The sequence below is a fragment of the Taeniopygia guttata genome, chromosome 5, assembly GCF_048771995.1.
Source record: "Taeniopygia guttata chromosome 5, bTaeGut7.mat, whole genome shotgun sequence".
NCBI classification, from domain to species: domain Eukaryota; kingdom Metazoa; phylum Chordata; class Aves; order Passeriformes; family Estrildidae; genus Taeniopygia; species Taeniopygia guttata.
Genome location: NC_133030.1, coordinates 37,297,324 through 37,323,541, shown reverse-complemented (window position 1 = coordinate 37,323,541; position 26,218 = coordinate 37,297,324). Strand labels below are relative to the sequence as shown.

At 45.7% G+C, this 26,218-nt stretch overlaps 1 protein-coding gene and 1 long non-coding RNA gene across 24 annotated transcripts in view; one reads left to right on the top strand and one right to left on the bottom strand.

Moving 5' to 3' along the window:
- Window positions 1–270: 270 nt before the first annotated feature.
- Window positions 271–16,760, bottom strand: FOXG1 (forkhead box G1). 11 transcript variants are annotated; one of them, XM_072930182.1, is made up of 6 exons: window positions 9,725–16,760; window positions 9,197–9,274; window positions 3,853–3,897; window positions 3,322–3,569; window positions 1,951–2,852; window positions 271–1,033 (listed from the first exon to the last, which is right to left on the bottom strand). In XM_072930182.1, exon 1 carries the CDS (start codon window positions 16,219–16,221, stop codon window positions 14,842–14,844), a length of 1,380 nt encoding a protein of 459 aa, XP_072786283.1. In that variant the 5' UTR covers window positions 16,222–16,760; the 3' UTR covers window positions 271–1,033; window positions 1,951–2,852; window positions 3,322–3,569; window positions 3,853–3,897; window positions 9,197–9,274; window positions 9,725–14,841. The 11 variants fall into 11 exon arrangements, with proteins under 11 accessions (XP_072786283.1, XP_041572672.1, XP_072786285.1 ...); XM_041716738.2 differs by having other exon boundaries at window positions 1,951–2,016; window positions 3,460–3,569; XM_072930184.1 differs by lacking the exons at window positions 1,951–2,852; window positions 3,322–3,569 and adding an exon at window positions 9,427–9,478.
- A 188-nt stretch (window positions 16,761–16,948) lies between these two features.
- The window catches only part of LOC101234101 (uncharacterized), a 43,437-nt gene continuing 34,167 nt past the window's right edge, over window positions 16,949–26,218 (top strand). For 3 of the 13 annotated variants that reach the window (XR_012056383.1, XR_012056380.1, XR_012056382.1), the window contains exons 1-3: window positions 16,960–18,188; window positions 18,603–18,683; window positions 19,800–21,550. This is a non-coding gene — a long non-coding RNA (uncharacterized lncRNA). Of the gene's footprint in view, window positions 18,189–18,208; window positions 18,330–18,602; window positions 18,684–19,799; window positions 21,551–22,755; window positions 26,121–26,218 lie in introns of those variants that run through there. The other 10 variants (XR_012056387.1, XR_012056384.1, XR_012056381.1 and 7 more) reach the window with 10 other exon arrangements.

Here is a 26,218-nt window from a genome sequence, read left to right as displayed (position 1 = left end):
GTCTCCGGCCGCTAAACTCAACGTCCTGAGATCCTGAACCCACTGACACGAAGCGAGCGCTTGCCTCTGCGACCCCCTGCAAGCCAAGGCTGGCCCCTCCGAGGAAAGAAAACCCGGAGGTCAGTGTAACAGACCCCGGCCCACCCAGCCACATTTTCCCAGAGCACCAGGAGCGTCCGAAGGTAGGGAGTGACCCAGAAATCCCGAACTGGGCCAGATGTCCTTTGGACCGGGCCTGAGGGGCCGGAGCGTCTGATGGCCGCTAGCAGGACGCGTTTAAAGCGTTTATTGGCATTACGGCAATACAGTGCACGGTCAAAAACAATTCAAGAAGTTACAGGCTTGTCCACGGCAGCCCTTCCCGCCTAACCTAAGGAAGAAGCTCCAGTTCTGCACGAAATTACTCCAGGAATAAAACAATGTTTGTAATTTTAGTAGGATTTTAGTTTATGTAGTAAGACTTCACAACTGCTTTTCCCATCCTATCCCCTGCCCCGGGGCAGAACTTGCTCTCTACGATGAGTCGGAGATTGTTGAAGAGCCTGACTAAACCTCGTACACCTGCCTGGAAGACTTTGGGATAGATTATGTTATAAAGTACTGTCCCTCGGGTCGGTCAGGATCCACATTTCACAGCCGCATCTCGGAGCGCTCCGATGGCGCCTCTGCCTCCCGTCAGGGCTCTAGCCCATTTGACAAATGCAGCTTCTCCTTCTCCCAGGGAGACGATGAACTCGCGCTAACATTACAGCCACTGATTTCTCCGATCTCCCAGTCCTCACTGACCCCCTCTCCAGGATTCCCCTCCCCCACCTCACCTTCATCTCCCTCCCCCGCCACCCCGCCGCCCCCTCCCCACTTTTCTTTATGATTCTAGCGAACAAAACCCGGCATTTGATAACAGCACACTGTCCTGGGCTGCTTGTGCATCATGACTTCGCAGACCTCATTCATCACGGATCCTTCTCCCGGACAGTTCCCACTTTGGCTGTCAGGCTTTTCTCGTCACGTCACCTTCTTCCTCCACAGATACCTAATCAGGGAGAGAGCACATCCCAGGCACATCCAAGGCAGAAAAGTCCGCCCACCCCCACCTTCCCGTGCTCCCTGCGACCGCCCTTCAGGCCCCATGGCTTCGGTTTCCCAGGGCTCAAGAAATACAGGAATAGAGAAAAGGGCTCAGCTCTGCAGGACCTGGTGCTAACACGGTTTCCCCGGGTCCCAAACTAAGGGCACTGATTCAGTGACGAATTTCCCCAAGCATGACGCAACAGCACCAAAAAACTTTCTGACCGGACTGTTCACATCAATTCCTGCCAAAACACTTGTCTGGAGGTAGGTTAGGAAATGCTGAAGGTCTGGCTAGCAGAGAGTGCAAAAAGGAGACTTCAAGGAGAGTTTTCCAAGAGCTCCTAATAAAGTCCCACTAAATCACTATTTTTCTCAGAAAAAAGGCAATGGTATGAGGGCACCTATTTAACCCTTTTATTATTGTTTTTTAAAGCATGAAAGAAGGTACAATCTTTAAGAGTTTTCTCTTGACTTACGTGATGACTCACCACACGGTCAGTAGCTTTTCAACTATCGGCTACTATAAGATGTGCATGAAAGCGTTAAAAAAAAGCCAAAACAAACAAAAAAACCCAAACAAAACCCAAAAAACAACAACAAAAAGAAACACCAAAGCAAAACCAACTAAACAAAAAGGAACTGCGGGCCCAAACTCCCGTGAGTCATCATGTTTAATAACCAACTAGGTTCAACTCTGCATCTCTATGTGCGTTTGTATTTTCATTGTCAAAGAATAAACGTGTATGTTCTTCACATGTTAGATTTGCAATTTCGTGTTCATTCCGACATTCCCTAACGACCCATCCCACAGAGGTGTCTAAAAGCACCTACAGATTATCTCTCATCTCTCTACTACTCTAATATGACACACCTACTTACATTTTAGGGGTAAATAATTTGAGGCAGATTTACAGTTCAACCCTCTCAGCAGACAGGAGGAGAGGTCTGCGTGGAATATAAATTCAATAATGTAATTCTTTCTCAAACAAATAATCTGTTCCCTTTCAAATATAATTAATGTTTTGATAGAGCATTTCTTGTGAGAGAGAGATACAAAAACAGAGGCAACCTCTTGGATCTCTGTTTGTATATTTTCAACAGGAATTTACAGTACCTATCTTGTGAATGTGACAGATAGAGTGTTTTGAACATTTAGAATTTTATTTATTAGCAGAACTCCAGCAAGAAACTGGTAGGTCCTTACTATCCACCATGCCCACTTAATGTACGGCTTTGTTGCAAAGGAAATTGCAGTGGCAGGAGGAGGGCATTAGTCTTTCAGGGGGATGAGAAATGTTCCCTGGTTCTCAGGGTGCAGACTTCTGTGCTGTTGTGCTCCGGAGGCGTATGTCCTTGTGCTTTGTCTTTCGTTCTCCTCTCTCTTTCCTCCGTGGGAATGAACCTATGTCCCTTTTCTTCTCATGTAAGGAGTTAAGGAAAACGGTAGGGACATTTTGGTTTTGAGTCTCCAGCGTTCACACTGGTCCGGGAAATGATGTGTTTCAAGTCATATAGTCTGAACAAAGCCATGTTTGAAATTGCCCAGAACATTCATCAGATGCTTGTTAAATATGATTGTATGGTTTCTTAGTTATAGATCTGCTACCTAATTCAGCGGGGCCAAATTGTCTTTTTTCCCCTTCTTCCTCTCTCTCCCTCTCTTTACTTCTTTCTCGCTTTGCTTTCTATCGCTGGTTTCAGAGGAAGGTATGCAAAGACGATTCTGCCACACTTGGAAACACGAAATTCACTGATATCTGTTCTCAATGTCTACATAGTTTCTAAGGCACAAAACAAAACTGACTTTGTGAGGAGAAAAAAAAAAAAAACAAAAAAACAAACAAACAAAAAAACCCAAAACCAACCAACAACCAAAAAAAATCAAAACAAAAAAACCCACCCAAAAAAATCAAAACCAAAACAAAACCCAAACCCCAACCACAAACCAAACCCAAAAACTATCTTTTAACTCAAACTGCTATGAACGTTGGAAATGAGTTTGAGACCAATGCCATATGGACACTACTATCTAATTCATGAATGGCCAGATTCGACTTCCACAAGTATCAAAAGTAAATTTCACATTCATGCCACTGCATTGGGTCCCCAATATGTCTATAGCCTGATAATACAGCTTATCTTATCGTTCATTTTTCAATGTCATATTATTTGTGAAAAATCGAGTATTAATCGAAAGAGCAGAGAAACTTTAAAAAGCGTTGGTTTCCAGCTGGGGTTGCCTTGCCTCACCTCACTTTGCTCAAGCCGGTACTTTCAAAGAAAGGGAGGACACATCTGAAAATGACTCTTCATAGAAAGTGCCAGACCTGCAGTCAGTCTGAAAGTCTTTAGCAACAATAAACATTAGGAATATGCGTCATTACTAACCTTGAAAAAATAATCACTGGGCTTAGAAGAGTGGTATTTGCTTTTACAAAATAGTGCAAGGAAGGCCCTCTAGTTGTACAGGAAACACACATGGCTATTCCAATGTCAGGCTTAAAAAATAAAAAAAAATATTAAAAAATAGAAAGAAAAACCAAAAAACACATCCATTAAAAAAATTTATAACCTCTAGATAGATTATTACAGACCCATAGAGTATTATCTCCTTACATATGGGCAGTATAACTTGGATTTTAAGTAAACAATGTTGTAATGCCCTTTTAATTTTATCGTATATGTTGTCTGGATTTACCTTTTCTAGAAAGCGCTAAAATGTCTTGTAAACACCTGAACACTATGACAGAGATAACCTTAGTTCAATACAAAGTTACCAACCTCAGTCATTGAGATCCAATTAATTCGATGTTTGCCTCCAGTGATCTGTGAAAAAAAAAAAAAGCCATACGGAGAGGGAGGCGACGGACACACAAAAAAGGAAAATATTTACCGCATTGATCTGATAATATATAGGAAAATGTCAAATAGACACTTTTTAACTATCGTCTTTAAAAATAGCAAAAAGTAATAAAAATAGCTTCGGTACCTCTAATATGCAACTGGTCTTTTTTCGCCAAAGGCTAACATTAGGGACGATCGCACTTACGTTCAGAAAATATTGTTTTTTTTCTTAATGGGGAAAATTGGACTCCCGCGACTTAGATCTGTGGTTTTTAGAACTGGGATGGAAATTGGACTGACACCACTTTGCACTTTAACAATCGGATTTCGTCAGGGTACAAGTTGTTTGTTTAACCCGACAGCTCCGTGCACCCCGTCGCACGCTTTTACACACTCATTAAAACGATTATTCACGACCTGTCGAGTGTTTTCTCGTTCATTCACAGGAAAGACTTAGCGCCCTAAGATTCAAGAGCATACTGTCAGCTATACCACTGGCCGAGGGGAGAGATTACTTATCTCTGTGATCATCTGATGCGAGGCTGTCTTATCTCTACAGGTTGTAAAGCAGCAGTTCCTGGAGGTAAAAGAAAGAGGAAAAATCCTCCGCCCCGCCCGCGCCAGCGAAACTTGCCGAAAGCAAGAGACGAGGAACGCAAGTGAAGAAGGGCTCAGCACTCGCTCCGCTCCGCGCCGCGCGCGGGTCCTGTTCCCGGGCTCCCGCCGCGCCGCTCCCCGGGCAGGCGGCGGCCGGGGCGGCGGGGGCTGCGCCCCGCGGGGCAGCGCGGGGCTGCGGAGGCGGCCTTCCCCCTGCACCCGGCTCTCACACCGGCCCCGCCTGCCGTCCCTGCTCCCGGGCTCGCTGCCCGCCGCCGAGCTGCCTGTGTCGGTACAGCCGAAGCGGCGCGGGGAAGGCGGTGATAGAGCAGAGCCCTACCCTGAACGGCTGCGAAAGAAAATGCAGGTGTCGGCTGGAAAAGCGTGTTTAAAAAATAGATCAAAATGTCAGCCTTCTGGGGTCCTGAGAGGGAATGGCTGGAAAATAGACCGTTTAGCAGAGAGGCTGGGGCGATTCCTTTTGGACCGATTAAATCATTAAGCCAAAAAAGCAACACAAAATACCGCCTGCTTTGAGCGCTCTGATATTTGGATTCCGACCCCTCTGTTTTGTTTGGTTTGGTTTGGTAGGCTTTTTTCTTTTAATATATCGATTTCTGATTTCGATATTCAGACTACCTTCCATCTATGAGGAAACCCCAGGGGCCACTCTGTTGCTGGGAAGGTGTTTTACACTTACAAAGGAACCTAAGGGCCTGGAAGGCGAAGCACACATCAACCCCTGTTCAGCCTCTGCGGATCCAGAAACCCATTTTTTCATTTGGAAAATATCTAAACATAATGCCCCTTTATTTAAATGAACCGACCCCGAATGCAACAAGGGATTTTAATCTGAAACGGTTTCCTAATTGCTCGAAAGGCAAGCACGTATAAGTAATTTGTTAAACTTATTGGATTGCAATAATCCACTATCAGGTTAGCTAAGAATGGATCTGTCAAGTGTGTTTCCCAGTCTAAGCTCTTTCTTTCAAACCAATCTGGTATAATAATTAGCAGACAAAGAACCCGAAATATGTAAGCAAATACCTAAAGATCTGCATAAATAAACATACTAATCAATAGCAAGCTACTCAACACTTGTCTTATTGATGAAGAGACAATCGATTTTGCTGTTCCAACCCGCAATCAGAGATCTGTATTTAATTATTAGTACTTTTACCTCCACTGATTTAGTAATAAAAATAGAGGTAATAAGTCCTACCCTTCCATCTAAATACAAATGATAGTGATGACATAACTAAAGGCAAGTTACGCTTCCCAGCAAAACAAACAACTTTGCTCAAACAGAATAAACAAGCAAGCAAGAAAAGAGCTGCCTTTTCTGATGAATGCTAGCTGACACCTTCACAGTCAGAAAAGATTGGACAAATATATACGTGCATATACACGTGTATACACGTGTATATGTATAGCTATAGAAATATAAATATAGAGGGAAAAGTTCATTGATGAAACAACAATGTCATTTTTATTTGCAGAATTCTCATCTGTTTTCTTATAAACCCATAAGAGTATGTGTATACTATATGCTAATAAAAATACACTTTGCATTTTGTACCACTGTGGCACAAAATCTAGACTGCATTTAGAGCCCTCTAGACCCACTCGCCATCAGAAGTCAGTTCAGAAATCTAAAAGGAGATTTACTTATCACCAGCGTGTTATGAAGTAACCTGTGAGCCACAGCATTAAATATATAAACGATTATATGATATGTTCAACCATAGACCTCTCTAATTATCTGTCCTAGCTCTGTTTTGTTCGGGGTCTAGTGAAACTAGTGAAAACTCTAATCGGTGCCATCATCCTCATTAGAAAATATATTGGTGTGTCGATGAAATTGTGTTTGGGCATGCAAGCACCATAGAAAGATATGAAACGCAACTTATAGTATAACATCGCCAAGATTTTTTACTCAAAAGAACAGTTTGGTAACGAGTGAATGTTACCCTTCCTTAATTTATAAAAGGATTGCATCCTTTTGGGATATACCACACTTCACAATGAGCAATGAGATTCTGCTTTTTTTTTTTTTTTTTTAATGATAATACTTTTACTCGTTCTCTCTCTCTCTCTCTTTTTTTTCTCCCCCGGCTGTGTTCTGAGGCTGAGAAAAGGTTCATCTTTTTTACTCTATAGCTAGGCTTAGGTCAGATTTTTTGGCAGGTATGTGTCTTCTCTTGGATATAACTAACTTAGTAGTCTAACTAATATTAAATACCTGAGATAAGGAAATTTCTGAGTAAAAGCAGGCAAGGTGGGGGTGTGGGGTCGAGAGGCGACGGAGAGTGGCTCTCTTCCTTCCACTAGTGAACAGTGCAGGGCAAACACTTAGCCTGGAGGGCCTCCAAGTTAATGGGGATCTCGGCGAGGTCTCCCCCGCGGGCCGGCCGCTGCAAACCCGGCTCCTCCGCCACCGTCAAGGGAGAGCCGCCGGGAGCGCCCCGAAGGGAAAGAGCTCCTTTCACCTATTTCTGCTTTCCTGTAAAAGATGCCCCTGCGAAACCAATTGTAAAGAGCTCTGAATTCCCCACCGCGGGGGGAAAAAAAAAAAATCAACCCAAGAGAGCCCAGGATTCGTGCCGCCTTTGTAGTTCGAAATTCAGGCTCCCTGGTCAGGCGGCTCCGGGCGAGGAGAGGTTTCACCTCTCGGGCTTAGGTTAAGCAGTTCTTTGCAGCTAGCTTTACAGGGATGCTTTACTCACCTTAGGGTAGGGTGACAATGGCAGGCTTTTCTCAGACCCCCTTTCGTTTAGTCTTTCCTCTCAAATCACGGATAACCCCAAATACACTTGGAGGACTCCCTAGAGATAATTCTTTGAAATGGACTTTGCATTCATTTCCCCGACTGAGAGCAGCAAATCCGCTCGCTTTGAGTCTAATTCGCTAGCCTGATACTGTATTCTGTTACATGGTATTGAAGTGGGGGAGGAGGGGAGGTTGCTGGTAGTTGCTTTGGTTATTTGTTTATTTTGGCAGTTTAATTAATTTTTTTAATTTTTGTTTTTCAAGTTTTCCCCGGTTTGTTTTGCTCCAGTGAAGCGAGAGGTGGGTTTAACAATCCAATTCCCGGATCGAAGCATCCCGGACTAGTTCTTGGGAAAGAAGTCTTTAAACGCCTTTCCCTAGGGCAACATCTGTCTCTTGGTAGCTAGAAGAAGGCAACGCCAAGTCTGCGTGGAGAAGGACACCTCAGATCTTTCCTCCTTTCCGAGGGGAGGGAGGCGGCGCGGACTCAGTGCACACACCGCCTGCAAGCCGCCGTTTGAGCGCCGGGCGGGGTTGCCGGGCCGCGGGAGAGGCCCGGAGCGGCCGCCGCGGTTTGCGGGGCGCAGCGCGGCCGGTGCCGCGGCCCGGCGGGGCGGCTCTCCCGCGGGCCAAGAGCGCCCCCAGCCCGCCGGAGGCGCAGCGCCGCCGCCGCCGCCGCGCCGGGCCCCGCCGCGCCCCGCGGACACGCGTGTGCGGGCACGCCGTTTCGATCGCACCGCGAAGGCGCCGGGGGCTGGCGCCGCCGGTCCCTGCCGTCCCGGAGATACGCGAGTGCGGATGCCGCCCTCCGCAGCGCAGGGCGTGGGCGGCCCCACCGGTGCCCCGCGGCACCCACGGGGCATCCCCGGACGGGTTTGCACCGCGCACGCAACGCGCCGGCGGAGATGTCACAAGTCACCGCCGGCGTGTGCTGTGCGTGTGCGAGCGCTCGTCTCCCTGCACCTGCGTCGCTTTCTGCGATGCGAAAAAGACAGGCGCTCAGTACCGCTGCCCCTGCGCTGAGGCGTCCCAAGCACAGCGTCGCAGAAAACTCAACTTGCTGTATATTAAAAAATTAATTATTTTTGTAAGGTCAAAAATGGCAGGAGCAAAGGGGTCAAAGTCATCCGCCGGGTGGGACACCGGCCGTGACTCTTCCCCTCCACCACATCAGGACAGCAAAAGAAGAAGTCGGTCCACGGAGGGCCCCATCCCGGGTCCTGCCCACGCAGCTGCGCGCCTGCCCCCACCCGCAAGGATGAGCGCAATGAGCGCATCACTTTTATCAGTCGTTTAAACTTCTGCCCCTATTCCGAGAATTCAGCACGTAAATCTGAACGTATACAAAACTCAGTCATGGAATTTGGAGAATGGGAAGACAAAGGGAGAGTGCCTGCAGCTCTCTCATGGACATGAACGTTGCCCGTGATCCCTTTTAAGGGCACATTTTCTCCACTGGAACACTCAAAGCAAAATCCAGCTCAGTACGGCCGTTTGCAAGGTCTCTTTCCTAGATTCCCAAAATTTTCTGCATTTAGTCGCTTTCCTGGAAATTTAGGGATATTAGCACACTTTACACAACCCCAAAAGGTGCGATAAGCCTGTAGCTTTTCTCAAATGACAAGCTCAGAATTTTTAGAAATAATACATTACAGAGTCCGCCTATACTCGCCATGCTAAAAATCGTCTTTCATATAGCAGAGATGGATAAAGGACCAAATTTCCTCCCGACATGAGTGGTGGAGGGGACTTTTGCCTAGCCTCCGTAATATTTCTGTGCTGTGATCAAAAAGGCAGAGCATGCTCAGGGATCTGCGGGAATGGCGCTCTCTCCCATTCTGGAACCAAAGGACAAAAATCGCGCGTGAAGTTACTTGATTCCTGGGTGTAAAAGATGAGTAAAATCCTCACTCACCCGCTGCCGTCGGACGACTCCTATCCCCAGGTGCCATCGTGCGCCTTTCTTGCAGGTAGAGGCATTTTCTCCTGGCATCTTAAAAAAGGCAAACACAACATTGCACCCGTGTGACTTTCTTTGACATAGGTGGCAAACAAGCAAACAAAGAGCACGTTAACAAAACAAGTTAAAATATCTACAGATTAACCACAAGAACTGCTAAATCGGCGAAGAAACTTCCAACTTACCGATTGAAACGAAAGAGCCCGAGGGGGAGGGGGAAGGCCGGGGGAGGAAACACTTTGAGGAAGAGACCGAAAAGAAAAAAAAGAAGAGAGAGAGCGAAAATCCTGACATTAGGCACACACAGTTTTTGGTGTAACCGGTGCTTTGAAACTGTGCTTCGGTTGCACGGGCGACCTGCTTATCGGGGGCCACGGGGAAACTGTACGTTTAGACAGAAGTCTGTCATCTCTATTCATTCGTATCACATGGATCTGCCTGTGGGGATAAGAGGTAGGGAAGATTTTCTTGAAGTGCACCTACCCTTCTGGCGGGAAGGATTTCTGGGCAGGTTTCTTCTGGAGGGTCCCATCTCTCTGGAGTAGCTGAAGTGGAGTTGAGGGCAGGTTCTCCGGTGAGGTAGGAATGTGCAGGAACTCCGCCCTCTGGGCACAGTCACACAAACCCAGCACAACAGATACAGCCAGCCCTAAAACCTCTATTGATCTTCACCTTCACCTCTTCCTAACCCATTTGCCCGCCAGTTTTTGACCCATTTACCCGGGCACCTTCGCCATGGGGCGGAAAGGGGTTTGGGGGGGGAAGGTATTAAAAACAAGAACACTTCAGTGCACAGGAAAGCAGAGAAGCTACTACAGACACTAATGCAATGGATATACACCTCTACAGTCTGTGTGTGTCTATGTGTGTATACATATTTCTTGCCAATCGCTGATTTTGTAGTAGCGTAAGATGTATGCTCATATACTTTCTCGGGCTGGTGTATTATTCGCGATCACACAATTAAGAGCAATAGCGGTGATTATCTACAGGCAGACTTTTTTGTTTGTTTGTTTGTTTATCTCCCATCCTAAGGGAGAATATAACAATTAAAGAATAAAGTCGCTAATAAAAGGAGTCTTGCTCAGTGTTCTTTCTTAAGCAAAACTCTGATGTAGTTCAGTCAAAACGTAACCGGAGTTCAGTGGGAGTTTTGCTTGAGTGAATACTGAATACATGGTGATTGAGACCTCATATTAACACAAGTGGTGAGGGGGTGTGTACCTGAATCATAATTTCTGACATAAATCTTAATAATCATCAGAAGAAGTTATAAAGAGCAAAATGACGTCCCGGTTAAACAATTTTTTTCAAGTATCAGATTTTTAAAAATGTCACTCCCCCAAGCAGAAGTTTTGTGCTATTTAAGCCAAATTACATTTTTGTTCACTTTCTTTTAAACCCTTTCTTAAGGATACATTCCACATAAGGGATGATATTTTACTGTAACAAAAGGAAGATATCTAAAATATGACAAAAATTTGTTGGCCAAATATCGCGTTGAAAATTCGAGTTACTGTTTATTATGCTTCAAACATGTTTGCAAAGGCAGTCTTAAAGTCATAATTGGATGTTTCTTGATGAGCAGATTTCTTCTCCTACGATCTACGCGAGCAAAGTTAATCACCTCAAACATCAACTAAGAATATAACAATAGCTCCTTAATTCCATAAAGACCGCCCGTCCCCCATAAACACTCTAAATTAGGAAACGCTAAAGAAACGACGCTAAGACACTGCATCATCCTAGAAATGTACATGTTTAAAAAATCCTAAAAGCTTAGCTTGAGGATTTGACACATAAATCACCGCGGAAAAAAGTATCAGATAACAGAAATGCTGTATGCTAAACCACCCCCCCCCCCTAGAAATAACCCAATCAAACCACAAAAAACCCATCACCACCAAACACACACACACACACACACACACACACACACACACACACACACACCCAACAATAAAGCAACAACAAAAAGAAAAACAAACAAGCCACCACCTCAAATTCAGTGCCGAACGAGCCTGGGCAATGATCAGCCACAGCGAACAAAAGGGTTTCTCTGTCTGAGGAGCAGGCAGAGGTAAAGAAATATCTAGGGCCTTAGAAGTCCTGACACAATCCAGGACAAGTTTAGCGATTTCCTGGTGTTGTTTTATTTTTGTTTTGGATTGTACTTATTTTTTTTCCTTTACAAAAATAGTCTGATTCCTGGTAACCTGCATGGAAACCTGAATAAATTACCAGCTCAGCAATCACCCGTGCGCCTGGTGTAAGAGAAAGAGTGAAAAGTCTGTGGCGCCTGAACTCCTTAGGCAATACTTTGCAACACCGAGCCTAAAGGAGAGCTCTGGGAGCGAGTGCTGGCTTAAACTAAGTCTAGAGAGACATACATCAAGGTTACCCTTTTCAGGAATTATTGTGCATCATGCTTATCTAATTAATGCTTATTAGCCAACCTCAGACTCTGATATTGTGAGATTGTGCTTTCCTCCAACCTGATCTGTCGCTTTCCTCCCTTCAGTACACTGACAGCAGATTTATTTTTTACATTGCAAACAAAATAAGATTTTACGTATGTGCTATTGGATTTCCTACAGCATACAATCAGTTGCAAGTGGTAAATAATAAATCATTTTCTTTGTCAGCTGCAGCAGATGCTGCTCTTTTAAGTTGTTTAGGCATTAGTACACAGAATGAGGACTCTAGGCTCCAAGAATTTAAATCACACCTATTGTATTTTATTATTTCCTATAGTTTTGTTGAAAAAGAGGTTTTTAGTTGTTGTTTGTTTTTGTTTCTTTTTTTTTTTGTGTTCTTGTTTTTTTGTTTTTTTTTTTTTTTTTTTTTTTTTTTTTGCATCACTTGTTTTAATGACAATAGAGTCAAGAAAATGGGGGAGGGTAGGAGCTTCCAAGTGGTGGTATCATCTCTCCATCCCCAAACAAAGCAATCGTTTTCTCATAGTGATGATTAATTTTGAATTGCAGGAGTGAGAGTGAAAGCTAAGAATATCAGAGAGTTCTCTCCTTCTCCCCCACACAGTACAAAGCAGGATGTCCCATCTCTCATCCATAACCTTTCACTTCTCTCTCTTTCCTGTAGATCTGTTTGCATCTGTTTATATATTACTTATTTTCGGGAGATACCCTCTTCCTCCCCTTATGCTTTCAGCACGACAAATACACGTTTGCAAGAATTCAGATTTTCTACTGCTTCATTATTCACCCCCTGGCATTTTTTTTTCTTTTTCTTCCTCTTTTCTGTCTTTCTAAGATAAGCTCTTTAAAGCGTTTGCGATAACATCTCCGACCTAGAGATTATTTTTCATTCGGCCTATTGTGAGCAGTCGCCGTTTTATTGCACTGCTGCAGAGCTCAGTTTGGGCTACAAACGTAACAAATGAACAACTTGTCCTCTGCGGACTCACCGCGGGATCCAATTAGTTCCTAAACCTTTTGCACAAGTTTTCTAATTATTTTCAAGAGTTGTGGCCTTTACAGGCTTCCCTAAACTCATCAAGACACCAATTCTTTCGAGGATTAAATGCTTCTTAAAATTACTAGCAGCGTTGCCCCCTCGAAACGAAGGGATAGATTCTCCGGGCAACGCAGCTTTCTTAGGGACGCCCGCGTGAATTACTGGGCTTCAGCAGGCGCTGAGAGAAAAAGAGACGAGTTTTCAAAACTTTACATGTAAGTGCATCCATGCAGGTTTGATTTGTTGGTTTTTTTTGTTTGTTTGTTTGGTTTGTAGGTTGTTTTAACCCCCTAAAACGTTTAAACATCGGTATGCAAGGCAGGGTGTCACGTGAGCCCGCGGCGCCCTGCCTCCCTGCCATGGACTGCGCCTTCACCTCACCCTGCCCGGCTCCTGCCCCCCCGCCCGGCCAAGGGCCACAGCGGAGAGCCGGCTGCCAAAAAATACCGCTACTTGCACAATTCCTAAAGCCAAAGTGTCCGCAGCACCAAAAGTATATAAATACATACAGCCTAGGTACTTCCGGAAGAGCCCTCCTTTAAGATAAGGGTTATATTTTATACACACACATATCATAGCTGGTTAAATTTGGTCAAACGATCGTATTATAGCTGATATGTGTGTGTATATACGCACACATACACATCCTTCGCTAATATATCTCGAATCATCAGAGAGGAAATTAATTTATTTCAGTACAGTAAGTCTTTGAATGCATTTCAGAGATTGCAGGAAGAACACGTATACAATAATGCACCTTGGCCTTTTTCCCAACGTGTGCTTATATACTTAAATTGTATATGTATGCATGTATATTTGCATGCATATGCAATGCTAAGCATTTTCAGCCTAAGTCAGATTTTAGTAAAACATCCTACTAACAATTTTAAAGCAGACTTTATAAGAGTTCTGCCCCAAAATGGACATCAAAATAGTGGCCGTAGCGTTTGACTAAATACCTTGATCCTTTACATTTGAAAATACTGCAGTTAAAGACAGCATGGGAGGGGGCGGGGGGAGAAAGAAAGGAGCATGTGAAAAATGGTGGACTGTGCAATAAGCAGCACTCTGATCTCACTGTAACTTTAAAGCCTCTGCCACATTAAGGTTAATAAAAGAGACAAAAAAACTATCAAGTATATATGAATTTAGCCTATTTTTTTATTTCTGTGTGTTCATAGTAAACATTTTTGTAAGTGACAAACACGGGCATATGACCACAGTATCACAATCAAGAAATTTTAAGACGACATTAACAATCACTCAAATTTATGCGGCTTTTGCGCAACACAGGTTACATATTTGCAAGGTTTACCTATAAGTACAATAGGTATTAACATTTCACTACATTTAGAAAAAAAATAAAGGTGACCTGTTAGTGACCACATACATCAAAATATACACAACACAAACTGAAGGCAATCATTAATTTTGTCCCCTTCTGATTCATTTGAACGGGCAGTGCTGAAAACTGAAATAATGTTGCTGTTTTTTAAATTACTTCGTACACTGAGTGCATTTTCTAAAACCCAATCTTTGGTCTAAAAGTAAACAAACAAACAAATGAACAAAAAAAGAAAAAAAAAAAAGCAATTCGGTAAAGAAAATAATAAAATAATAAATGGCCAAAACTAGATCTTGGGCATTTTTCAGTATTAATTCTGCTTAAATACAAATTATGTTTTAAGGTTTTTTATATAGTTTTCATAAATTTAGTAGTTTGATTTGGTTTTTTTTTTTCTTTCAAGGTCTGCACCCACCGACATATCCATGATAACTTATAATACTGCAAACATGGAGAATCGGGTGGCTTTTAGTGATAGACTTATCATATTTGAGTAAGAAAATTGCAAAAGCAGTCACTATTTAGATACACATTCTACTATAATTTTGTCTTCCAAACTTCATAGTCTACAATGCAATCTCCCCACATTGCACCTTGCTGACACTCCTCACCTTGGTGGAATAATAAACAACCCTAAAGACTGAACAAACGTACAGAAAATGGGGGACTTAATAAAAAATACCTGGACTTTTTTGTTTTGCTTTTTTTTTTCCGTTTAATTATCATTTACAATGCAAATGTGTGTAAAATGTTCACTTACAGTCTGATCCCATGGATGTTAATGTATTAAAGGGTTTGAAGAAGACCCCTGATTTTGATGTGTGAAATAATCAGAAAGTCCTCCGGAAAGTCCCGTTGTAAAACTTGGCAAAGAAGGTCTTAAGGACTCACAGGGGAGAGTGGAGGGCGCCTGTGGCGACGTGGAGGAGGAGGCTGCCCTGGCCGTCATTGAAGTGCTGCTTTGAGAAGTCATTGAAGGGTGAGGAACATGGGGGAAAAAGTAACTCGTCTGTCCTGCTAGGAGATTTACAGAGCAGGGATTTAGGGAATAGGTGCCGGAGCAGGGAACTGACAAGCCACACGGCACTGAGGCGGCCAGAGCTGCTGCTGTGAGGTGATGAGTGGCATAAGGTATCTCTCCATTGACTAGTCTATCAACACTTAACCCATTAGACGTGGAAAAGGAGTGGTTGTTTCCCAAGGAGTTTTGAGTCAACACTGAGCTGTAGGGCATGGGGTGGCTGGGGTAGGCGGACGTGGTCCCATTGTAACTCAAAGTGCTGCTGGCCCGGGGGTGGTGCAGGGAGAGGAAGGGGGACATAGGCCAGTACAAGGATCCTGCCCTATCCATGAATGTCAGTCCGGTAGAGGTGAGCCGGGCGCCGCGCTTAAAGGCCAGCTTGGCCCGAGAGGTGGTGGAGCGCCGGCGGAGCTTGCCGGTGGTGCCCCCGATGAAGACGTCGTCGCTGGAGGGGTCCAGCATCCAGTAGTTCCCTTTGCCCGGGTCGTCGTAGTGGCGGGGCACCTTGACGAAGCACTTATTGAGCGAGAGGTTGTGCCGAATGGAGTTCTGCCAGCCCTGCTTGTTCTCCCGGTAGTATGGGAAGTTCTTCATGATGAACTCGTAGATGCCATTGAGCGTGAGGCGCTTCTCGGGGCTCTGCCGGATGGCCATCATGATGAGCGCGTTGTAGCTGAACGGCGGCTTCTCGTACTTGCCGTTCTTTTTCTCCCCCTCCTTCCCGCTCTCCCCGTCCTTGGCCCCCTCCGCCGCCCCCTTCTTCTCCTCGGCCGCTTTCTCCTTCTCCTCCAGCTCCGCTGCCGCCGCCGCCGCCGCGCCCGCTTCGCCTTTGCCCGCCAGCATGTCCGCCTTGGCCACCTCCAGGGCGCCGGAGGCGGTGGCGGTGGGGGGCGGCAGGAGGTGCTGCCCCTTCTCCTCGTCCTCCTCCTCGGCTGCGGCCGCTCGCTGGGGCTGCTGCGGCGGCGGGTGGTGGTGGTGGTGGTGGTGATGGTGGTGGTGATGGGGGTGGTGGCTGTTGTGGTGGCTGTGGCTGCTGTGGTTGTTGTCGCTCTGGACGGCTTCGGGCACCAGGCTGTTTATGCTAAAGGAGGATTTCGGCAGCATTTTCACTTCCTTCCTATCTCCCATGTCCAACATCACACACTAGTCTGAGGGGGAAAGTTGCGGCGGCTGAGGGAGCTGCGCGCGGGGCGGCGGCGGAGGCGGCGGCCGAAGCGGTGGCGGTGGCCGAGGCGGCGGCGGCACCACCGGCGGCGGTGGCGGCGGCGGCGGCAGCGCAGTTGGACCGCAGTCTCAAGCGCTGGCAAGTCATGTAGCACGGACAGGAACCGCCGGGGAGGGAAAAAATAATGGTAATAATAATCACCGATCAGAGAAAAATCAAACCGAGCCGGAGCGGACGAAAAAAAAAAAAAAAAAAGGTAGAAAAGGAAAAAAACCTTCTGAAACCTAAAGAGAAAAAAAAAAAAAAAAAAGGCAACAACACACAAACACAGACACACCAAAAAAAAAAAAAAAAAAAAAAAAGCTACTTCATGGTGCCCGGTTCCCCCGGCACGGCAGCGCAGGGGGAGGCAGGAGGGAGCAGCAGCCGCCGCGGGCCGGCGCGGAGCGAGGCAGACGGGCGATACAGCCCGCCCCGGCCGCAATTAATTTCAGAGCTGCCGGCACGCACCGGGGCTGTAAAACATTTTTTGGTTTAACCTTTCCCACCGGCCGCCCAATCAGGGCCGGCGGCGTGCCCGCGCGTCTGCCCGCCCGCCGGCCAATGGCGGCGCGCCGCCCCGCCCCGCCCCGCCCCGCGCGCCCCGCCCCCGCCGCCGCCGCGGCTCCCGCGGCGCAGGGATACCGGCGCAGGGGCGCATCACCGCGCGGTGCGCGCGCGCCCCCCGCCCCGCGCCCCCCCGGCCGCCGCCGCCAGCACAAATCCCCCCGCGCCCAACAACCCGCGCCCGTCCCGCGGCGGCGGGCCCGGCCCGGCCGCTCCCCCAGTTCCTCCGGCGGACTCGAGTTGCCACGATCCGCTTTGCCCCTTCCTCTGGCGACGAAGGAGGCGGGGTGGGAGGCCGGGTGGGTGAAGCGGCCGTGGCACATCGGTGGCGGCGGAGGTACTACTTCGCGGATTCCGCCGAAGTCGCTCGGCGAATTTATTTTCCCAGGCCCGGCTATTTCTGTTTGTTATTTTGCCGAGGCAGAAAACAAAACAATCGTCCGGAGGGGACGCGGGCGGCGGGACGGGCCCGGGACGCCGCTGCCCGCGGCCTGCCTGGGGAAGACAGGGTCTGCTCCGGGCCGCCCGGGCCGTGCCCGCCGCTCTCCGCACTGTGAGTTGAGAGGCTCGGGAGCGAGCGGCCCATCTCCTCCCCTGCTCTCGCCCCGTGTCACCGGCGGCCGGAGCCGGGCTTGGCGCTTCCCGCCCGCCGCCGCCCCTCAGCCCCGCGCCGCTGCCGCTCGGATGCCGCTTCACCCGCGCGGCGCCGGGCTGCGGCCGCCGCCTCCTCGGCGCTGCCGGGCTGACCGAGCCGGCGCGCACAGGCCGCGCACAGGCGTACAAAATAAATGTTGGTATTGGTAGCCCATGAAATCGACACTGCGGTTTCCTGCCGGCCCGGCCCGTGGGCCTGGCCACGGGGTCTGAGTTCCGCGGGGTTTAGATTTGCTGGGAGAAGGGATAGGGCGGGCGGCAGCAGGCCGGGTTCTCCTGGGGAGGGAAAGGGTCTGGCACCGCCGCTTTCCACAAGTAGACGCGGTGATACAGGCTCGGGTTTACGGCTGCGCTTTGCCAGGACCAAAGGGTTGGGTATTAATCGTCCACAGCATATCGGTTTTTACTGTCAACACGGGAACAAAAAAAAAAAAAAAAAAAAAAAAAAAAATCAAGCTGAAAACAAAGTGAAATACATCGCGCAGCTTTCTTAACTCGGAAAGGAGAAGGGGAAATGTAATGGACAGAGAGCGTGCTGATCGCATTCAGACCAAATCTGTGGTAAACCTCCAGCACCGCGTTAAGCTGCTTCACGTTTGTGCTGGAGGAAAAGATGCTCCGTAGAAACAATACGTGCAGCTCAACCCCAGCTAAAACAACTTATCCCAAGGAAATTCAGGTTAGAGCACAATGCAATGAATGTAGTTCTGTGCAGACGCGCGTTTTATATATGTGTTTGTGTATGTCTGTGTACGAGGGAGGGAGGAAAAGCGAGTGTGGGAAAGAGAGAGTAAATAACGAGGACAAGTAAAATGGACCGGTAATAAACAATTGCAATTGGGGATGGCATGAACTCTGGGCATTGGATTAACCTCGAATGACCTTACCACAATTGTATTTATTTAACCAATTTCATAACAGGTTGCTACTGACACACACACACACAAGTTAATGATCAACAATCACTCTTTTTTCCTTTGTTGTTTAGTTTTGGATTTTTTTTTTTTTTTTTTTTTTTAGAAATTCAGGTTCTTTGTTTTGGTTTTTTTTTTATCATGACAATTTATAATGATTTCGTTTCTCAACACTGAAGTCAATATATGGGATTTCTTGACGAAGAGTGCAGTGAGGAGGATATTATCTGACTCTACCATAGCAAGGGGTAAGAGGAAAGGTAAGCTTCCTGCATATTATTATGATTATGATGATCATTAACTAATATGTGTCATTATGGTGCACTAGGATCCCATTAGGGTGGCTGGGCCCAGTGCGTTTTCCTACTCGGTCTAGCATGTAATGATTCGGTGTAACCAGATTCTTGAGAAAGGACAGGTTACGTAAACATTTACTGATGTGGAGTAACTATACTATTTGTACTCTGATATGCAGGAAGGAAAGTGTTGATTAACACAGAAGAAAAAAAAAGCGAAATTAGCTGATTGCATGCTCATAAGTGCAAGCTGTCATTGAACTGCTTTTAAAATAGACACAGCTGGGTGTTTGTGTTGAAAAATTTCTTGTGTTTTTGCTAATACTGAAATAAGCATGATTTTGTATACCAAACATTTTCAGATCATTAAAATTTGTAATCTGTGGTGGTTTTAAACACAAAGAAAAGAAACAGATTCATTTCGTTGTAAAATTTGCTGATATTATATTAACTCAATCAGGTCTGTACAAATGGTGTATTGTGCCTTATCAAATCTCTTTGATCCATTTAATACACAAAGTGCCAAACGTGTGTATTGTTTGTTAACATTGAACGTTTTATTCAAATCCCAGCTCTGTAGCGAACTGGAGGAGTTCTTGTTTAATGTAACACTGACATTGCCTGTTGAAATTTTAATGCCTTGAGGTGTTTCTTAGGTCAAAGCTGAGTTTACTTTGTGTTGTGATCAGCGATGAAAATGTAGCAGGGAAGAAAATAGAAGTTTTATCTTTTTTTTGCATTTCCGAGCAAAAGGCTAACACTGCAAGAAGGACACTTTAAAAACATTTGATGATCTAGATTTAACATTTGGTCATTTGTTATGGGTGCGGAATAAAACTCTGTGCACAAACTTAGGATTTATATATATATAATTTTTTTTTTTAATGCTGTGGATATACAGTTCTACCAAAAAAGGAAATGTTTTGTCCAATATGTAGTACATATCTTTTTACGTTCATGAAGATTAATTCATTGTTTACGGGAGAGAAAAATATATGTGAGAGAAGCCACGTCAATTAGAACTGGACTTTAACTTTCGAGTCTTTTTTTTTTTTTTTTTTTTTTTTTTTTTTTTGGCAGAAAAGGCATCGTTTATAAAACTATTTACTTTGGAAATGCAGGAGTTTTACTCTAACGCCAGTTGCTTCCTGAGCTCTGCCCTGAACACGACTCCACTTCAGTGGTACCTTTGTGCATCGGGGCGCTGCATGAACAGCAGGTTTGACCGCTCAACTCTGGCTAAACTCGAATTCTCTTAAGAAAACCCCTCATGGCAGCATTTTCTAACAGGGCAGGGTTTGTGGAGTGTTTGGAATAGAAGCTTGTGCGTGGAACGGAGGCACACAGCCCCAGCCCTGTGAATTACGGGTGGGTGTGCAGAGGGGAGCCGGCTCTCTGCAGAGTGTTAATGATGCCTCACCTGCACGTTCAACGACGCTGCGGATCCACCGAACCGAGCGGCGGGGATGGACTGAGAGTATCCACTCCGGGGTCAGGATGGGGCTGAATAGCTGAGCTGAAACGTCCTGGCTGAAGTGCCATTCAGCAGCGATCTCCGTGCACCTCTTGGGTATAACTTGTAGGGATAATGTTTCAACCACATACTTTTCTGCCCACGCCCTCCCCCCTACTTTTTTTTTTTATTATTATTATTTTTATTTCGTTTTTAAATTAAAGGCCAAAGGAAGAAAACACCCTCTCCAATGTACACTTAATGCATATAGCGTACTTCCCTTGCACCGCCCCCCGCCCCAGCTTCAGCCTTCAATCCCCCTTCACACGGGTATAGTGGCTCGGTACTCTCGGGCTCTTTCAAGGCGGTTAAGCTGCTAAAATGTACTGACAGCTTAAGAAATGAATGAGATTTTTTTTCAGCCATGAAGAAAGGGTATTTAGTAACCACGCTTCGATGGCATCATGCTTTCATGAAACGAGTCCGGACACTTTGGTTTAACAATCAGTAATATCACATTCGGTACAGTAAATGCCTCCATGTACGCTTATATAATTCTATTCCCCCTTGACTATAAGCTTGCCGTATTTATTCCAGGTTACCTGGGCAATTAAGGTAAGGACTGCTCAGCAGATACTGATACCCTGCTGCTAAGGCATGGCGAATGGGGACGGAGCAGTGCGCTAACAAAGAGAGAGAGGTAGTCAAACATTTTGAAGAGGGGTGAATGGGACTGAAGGTGGATGGATGAATGGAGGCAAAGAGGGAGAGGAAGAAGCATTCAATGGTCCAGACTTCTCTCTGCATTTGTAGATTTAAGTTTAGGTGTCCGCCTCTAGCCAGCTTCCAGTTAATCCTCAACAGCTTCTAGTGATTAGAAGTTAGTCTATTTAGCATGCTATATCCTTCTTCCATGGGTTTTAGTTACAAGTTATACGATTAGGATTGCGAGAACAGTAGTGAACTAAACTTCCCAGTAAGAGGTCTTCACACCAGGGAAGTGTTACTTTGCTGCAGCAGCCCTGCCTCGTCAGTCATTAGGAAGCTGCAGGTTGTCAGAGGCTTCTCTTGCGCGCACACAAGCGCAGACACACACGCGCACACACACAAAACCACAGCACTAAAACTAAATTAAGAAGCCGATGATTAAGACAAGCGTCTACAAGGCCTGTCATTTCAGCATCCTTCCATCATAACATTGTGGCACCGAGAAATTTGCTTGAAAACCCTGGAAAAAAATGTCTATGGGAGAGCCTCGTATTTGAGGCTGTTAATATCAAATATAGACTGGGAACTGCCTCGGATGCAAGACAGTATTCCGCAGAGGAAAGGAGCACTGCAGAGACCTTGGTGCTATCCGCGCATTCCTGAAACTCTGGTAAGTATCTCTCCCTTCTTTTGCAGCAGGTACGCACTGTGTAACTGGAACTGGACCGCGTTTGAAATCCGCAGCTATGTTCCCTTCTGGGAAATGCCCCTAAAGATAAATCTGTAATGAAAGGTCCTTACTGGATGACTAATGGTTATTGGCACTCGGTGCCCCTTTGAGGAGAGCAGCGCATATTGTGCCGAAGACCTTGCAAGCACACTTTAAATACAAACCTTTTAAGTTTCCTTCCCATGCATACACATCCCTGTTGTTTTTGGGCTAGCTGTATTGTGTCTCTCCCCCCTGCCCCCCCCCCCCCATTTAAGCTCTCTAGTCTTCCCTCCCCCCACCCCATTCAGAACTAATTGCTCAGTTACTTAAATGTTTCAAAAAGAGCTAAGTTTCTCCATCCGATGATCTTTTGAGAAGCTGCACTGTACCAAAAAGAACCGCCAGCGGGACACTGTATATTTTAGAGAAGCCTGAGCAACTAGGGGAGAGGTAGCGTTTAAAACAATGACATTAATAAACTAAGTGCACTGAGTTCCCTCCTGTTGAACTTTAGGGAGTTTCTTGGGCGGGCAGAGGTTCGACGAAGAACGTCGAAATGGGAAACAATGGCTGTAGGGGCCAGAAAGCTTTGCTGATGTCGTAAGCGTAAAACAAGACAGAATAGTGACAGAAAGAGATCCGGGTAAACATTGGAGTATACATTTCCCACGGCGACTACGCGGAGTGGATAGGTCTGAATTAAATCGCCTTAATTAAAAGCTGAAGATTTTATTTATTTATTCCTGTAGCTATAGAATGCCATCCACAGAAAGCCTATCTAGGGAGTGTAGAGCATCCACTAGATTTATTGTGTTCAGCTGCCACTGCCAGATTTTTTCAGAACAGAATATTTTTATACTCACTGCCAACTTGAAGACCTGCGGGTTTTTAGATCCTATATATCGCCTTTTTAAAATATGCCGGTGTGCAGAAAAGAGCCATTACACCTGCACAGGCAATAGGTCTATCTTGTGTAACACAAGCTCTCCTTAATTCAGAAATCAAACAAAAATATAAAATATCCTTTAAGATTTTCCACAGCGTTATGCAGACGATGATAATAAAATGCAAGGGAGAAATGAACAAGTTAAAAACCTAGTTTTGTTCTCCAGATTTAAATACATAATTTTATTTCTGTTGGGTTTATTGTTAAAATGTTCTAGGCCGGTGCTTTTGTCGGCGTTGTGATATTGAAGCAAAGAATGTGAAATAAAATACGGGGGGAAAAGAAAGACCTGGGGAGAAAAAAGAAAAACAACAAAACAAACCCCAAGAAGTGCTTGAAGAAGACCTCTAGCTGCTCTTTGACTCCTAAGAAACTGTTGCTGGTGTATTTTCATGGTGTTGTTCTAAAGCTCTTCAGCCTCCTATAAACGTAATCTTTGGCAAATGACACATGAATCTGGCTTTGCAGTTTTTCGGTGACTCGAGAGAAAAGACGCCCTTTCCCCCGCTCCACCCGCCCCCCCCTCCCCGGCTTCCACCCCTTCCTCAGCAGAAGGACAGATAGGGTCTGTCTCTCCCAGCGCCGTTCCCATTCCGTCGCTCCGCCAAAGGCATCCGGGCGCGGGGGGGCGCCGGTGCCCGGGGGTGCCCATCCGCCCGTCCTACCTGGCCGTGCCGCGCCCGCCGCTGCTCCGTGCGCCGCGGCCCAGTCCCCGCACCGCGCCGCCGCCGCAGCCCCCGGCTCGGCGGGCTCTCGGACTCGGCCGGGTCAGCTGCGGATCCGTATTTTAGGGCCTACAAAAGCGCGTCATTCTCCCCTATCCTTCTATCTTCCCCCGCCCCGGTCCCCCTTGTAACCACAGCAAAATGCCCGGTGTACAAAGAAAGCCACAGCCGACTGTGCACCGCTCTAGGAGAAGGCGTTCGGCAGCCTCGGAGTACGGATGCTGCTGGCTTTCCCCGTGCCGGGGCTCAGGCGTGAGGAGGTGCCGGAGCGAGGTGCCGCTCCTCGCTCGCGGCCGGACCCGCGCTTGGCGGGTGTCGGGATGATGGGGCTGGAGCTAGCGCCAATGAGGCTGCTCGGCAAGCGGACCCTGCCCGCTCCTTGGTGTCCTGGCACAGGCAGGGCTCGCAGGATCTGCCTCTTTGTGTAGCTTATTCTGAACACTTTTTATGTCGGGCAGGGTGGTCTCCATGTTTTCTTTCTTTCATTCTTCCTTTCTTTAGCGGAGGGAGGGGGGAGTGATGGCAAGGGGCTTGTTGGATGATTATAACCGCTACCACTTAGAAATAAGTTTCTTGGGGAAGGGCTGATATCGTACCCTTGATATCAGTGGGTGTGTCCATGTATTATTTTAATATGATATGCCTTTTATATACAGCTTGTTTTCCTCCTCCCTCTCTCCCCGGCCTCCCCCTCCCCCCCGCTTTGTTTCTGGAATTTGTTTCGCTTTTAAAGCACCAGCACAAACAAACAAACACACAAAAATGACTGGCAACAAGTTAAATCCCATTTGTGTCCCTCCCACCGAGCACGGACCATGTCTCGCTAAAGCCTGGGGCTTGTAGTTTTGCCTCGCTAATAATATGACCAAGAAAATGAAGTGGCTGCAGACAGACTCTCCCGGCATTGACAATGCGGAGAGGAAAAACATAGAAAGATTTCTCCCGGAATGCATCCCCCTGGTGTGGTTTCTTCTCTCTATCTTTTAGGCACTTGCATAGGTGCTCACACACACTGAGGTTTTGTTTCCTAGGAGTTTTTAGAAAACAATCTTTATTATAATCGAGCTATACACGCCACCAAATAATGAAATCATGCCGTAGCTACGGGAACTCCAACAAATAAGTAATTTTCATTTGTCTTATAGCAGAATATTGCAGAGGATGACATTACACATTATTTTCGCATTCATTTCAAAACACCAATGAAAGGGCAAAGAAAAGTCTCTCAAGTCGTTGTACACTTTGGAATTAACGAAACGAAAAATAGCTCTTTCTTATTTTTTCCTCTGCCTTCCAAGGCGACTTCAAGCTAATTTCTGAGGCTATACTAAAGAGGGAATCTGCAAAAGCAACAAGCGTGGTTCTCACTGAATGTCGGCATCGGGTCCCGCTAAATCTTCACTGAAAGCATCTGACAGTGAGCCACCCGCTCGTTTCTGCGCCTTCCCTTAGTTTTACCTTACACAACAATGGAGAAAACATTCGTGCTTGACCGTACTTTAAAACCATCTTTTTACGCAATCCCACGGTTTGCAAACGATAGTTCAACTTTATCTGCTGTGGTGGGCACGTGTTTTGTCATATGAAATTAACTTGTGAAAGCCTTTGTATCATTTTTTGATTTGTGTTTGTCGACAAGGCAGATCATACCTCTCCGTGCTGATGGTTGATTCAATTGCTAAATTAAAGGCACGCTTTCGGCTTTGGAAAACAACAACAAAACTCCAGCCCTCTGAGAGCTCATTCTCAGAGAAACAACTCGAGGAGCAGTAGAATAACTCACCGCAGTATTTTGCATGTGTTTACGGTCTCTTCATATACTTCTGTATCATTCTGCGTCTCTATTGTCTGTTCCTAAAGATAGCCAAGTCAGTTCTGGGCTTCTCACCTATAATCGCCTACCTAAAAGGACATACGGACAGTATAGTGACTCTAAATTATTGGAGGAATGTAATTGGCGTGTATTTTCCCCGTGTCTTTTTTCTTCCATGATAAATACTAGCAACCGAACTGCTTGTCTTGGTGTGTTTCTATGTTTGAGCTCCAAGAAACTCCTCAAATAATTGCAGTAAGGTCATCAATCCTTCCTATGCACACTGGAGATTTTTTCCCTCTCTTCTTGTTCTGCTTCTCATTTCCAAGGACAGCGTGTAGAGCCAATGATCTGGTTTAGGCACTTCTCTGGACTTTCAGACTTTCAATTTAAAGCTTTCAGTATGTTGGGACTGAAATAATGATTTTCCACATTTCAAAAGGGACGAGGCTCTATTTATAAATGTTACAGAAGGTTTCGTTACTTCAGGATCAACAAAACAGGAATAGAACTGCAATTTTCAAGAAAATAGGATTTCAAAATATAGAAATAAAAAAGTAGTGGAGATGATGTATAATTCAATCAAATTACAGAAAATTGCTTTAAAATTCAGAACAGTAGCGATCCATTATGTCTCTGTTTTATTAGTGACAAGTACAATTACTCTAAAATAAAGAACAGTGGTGAATATATAATTGGCTGTAATCATGTTAGTGTTTGAATAAAAATGACGGGGACATTTAACACTTTGACAACAAAATGTTCAGAAAGAACTTATTTATTCAAACAGTTTTTATTTGCATCCGCATGAAGGAGAAACACACTTTTGCTTACGATAAATCCAGGGGTTTTCACTTTCAATAAAAATATAACTAAAAAGATATTAATTATTTTACTATCCAAAGCTTAGTAAAGTCTCCTGAGTATGACTGTACTATTATTGATTACTCAGTACCCAAAGGACGCCATCTACAGGAAGAGGTCTCTAGACTTAACACCATTCTAATCAATGTTGATAAAAAAAAAAAAAAAAAAAAAAAAGAATCTGAGTTAATATTCCTCTATAAATCCGGCTCCGATTTTACCCAAAACACCGATCACAATATTTGCTTTGTAATTGCTTCTTGTGATTCAATTCATTA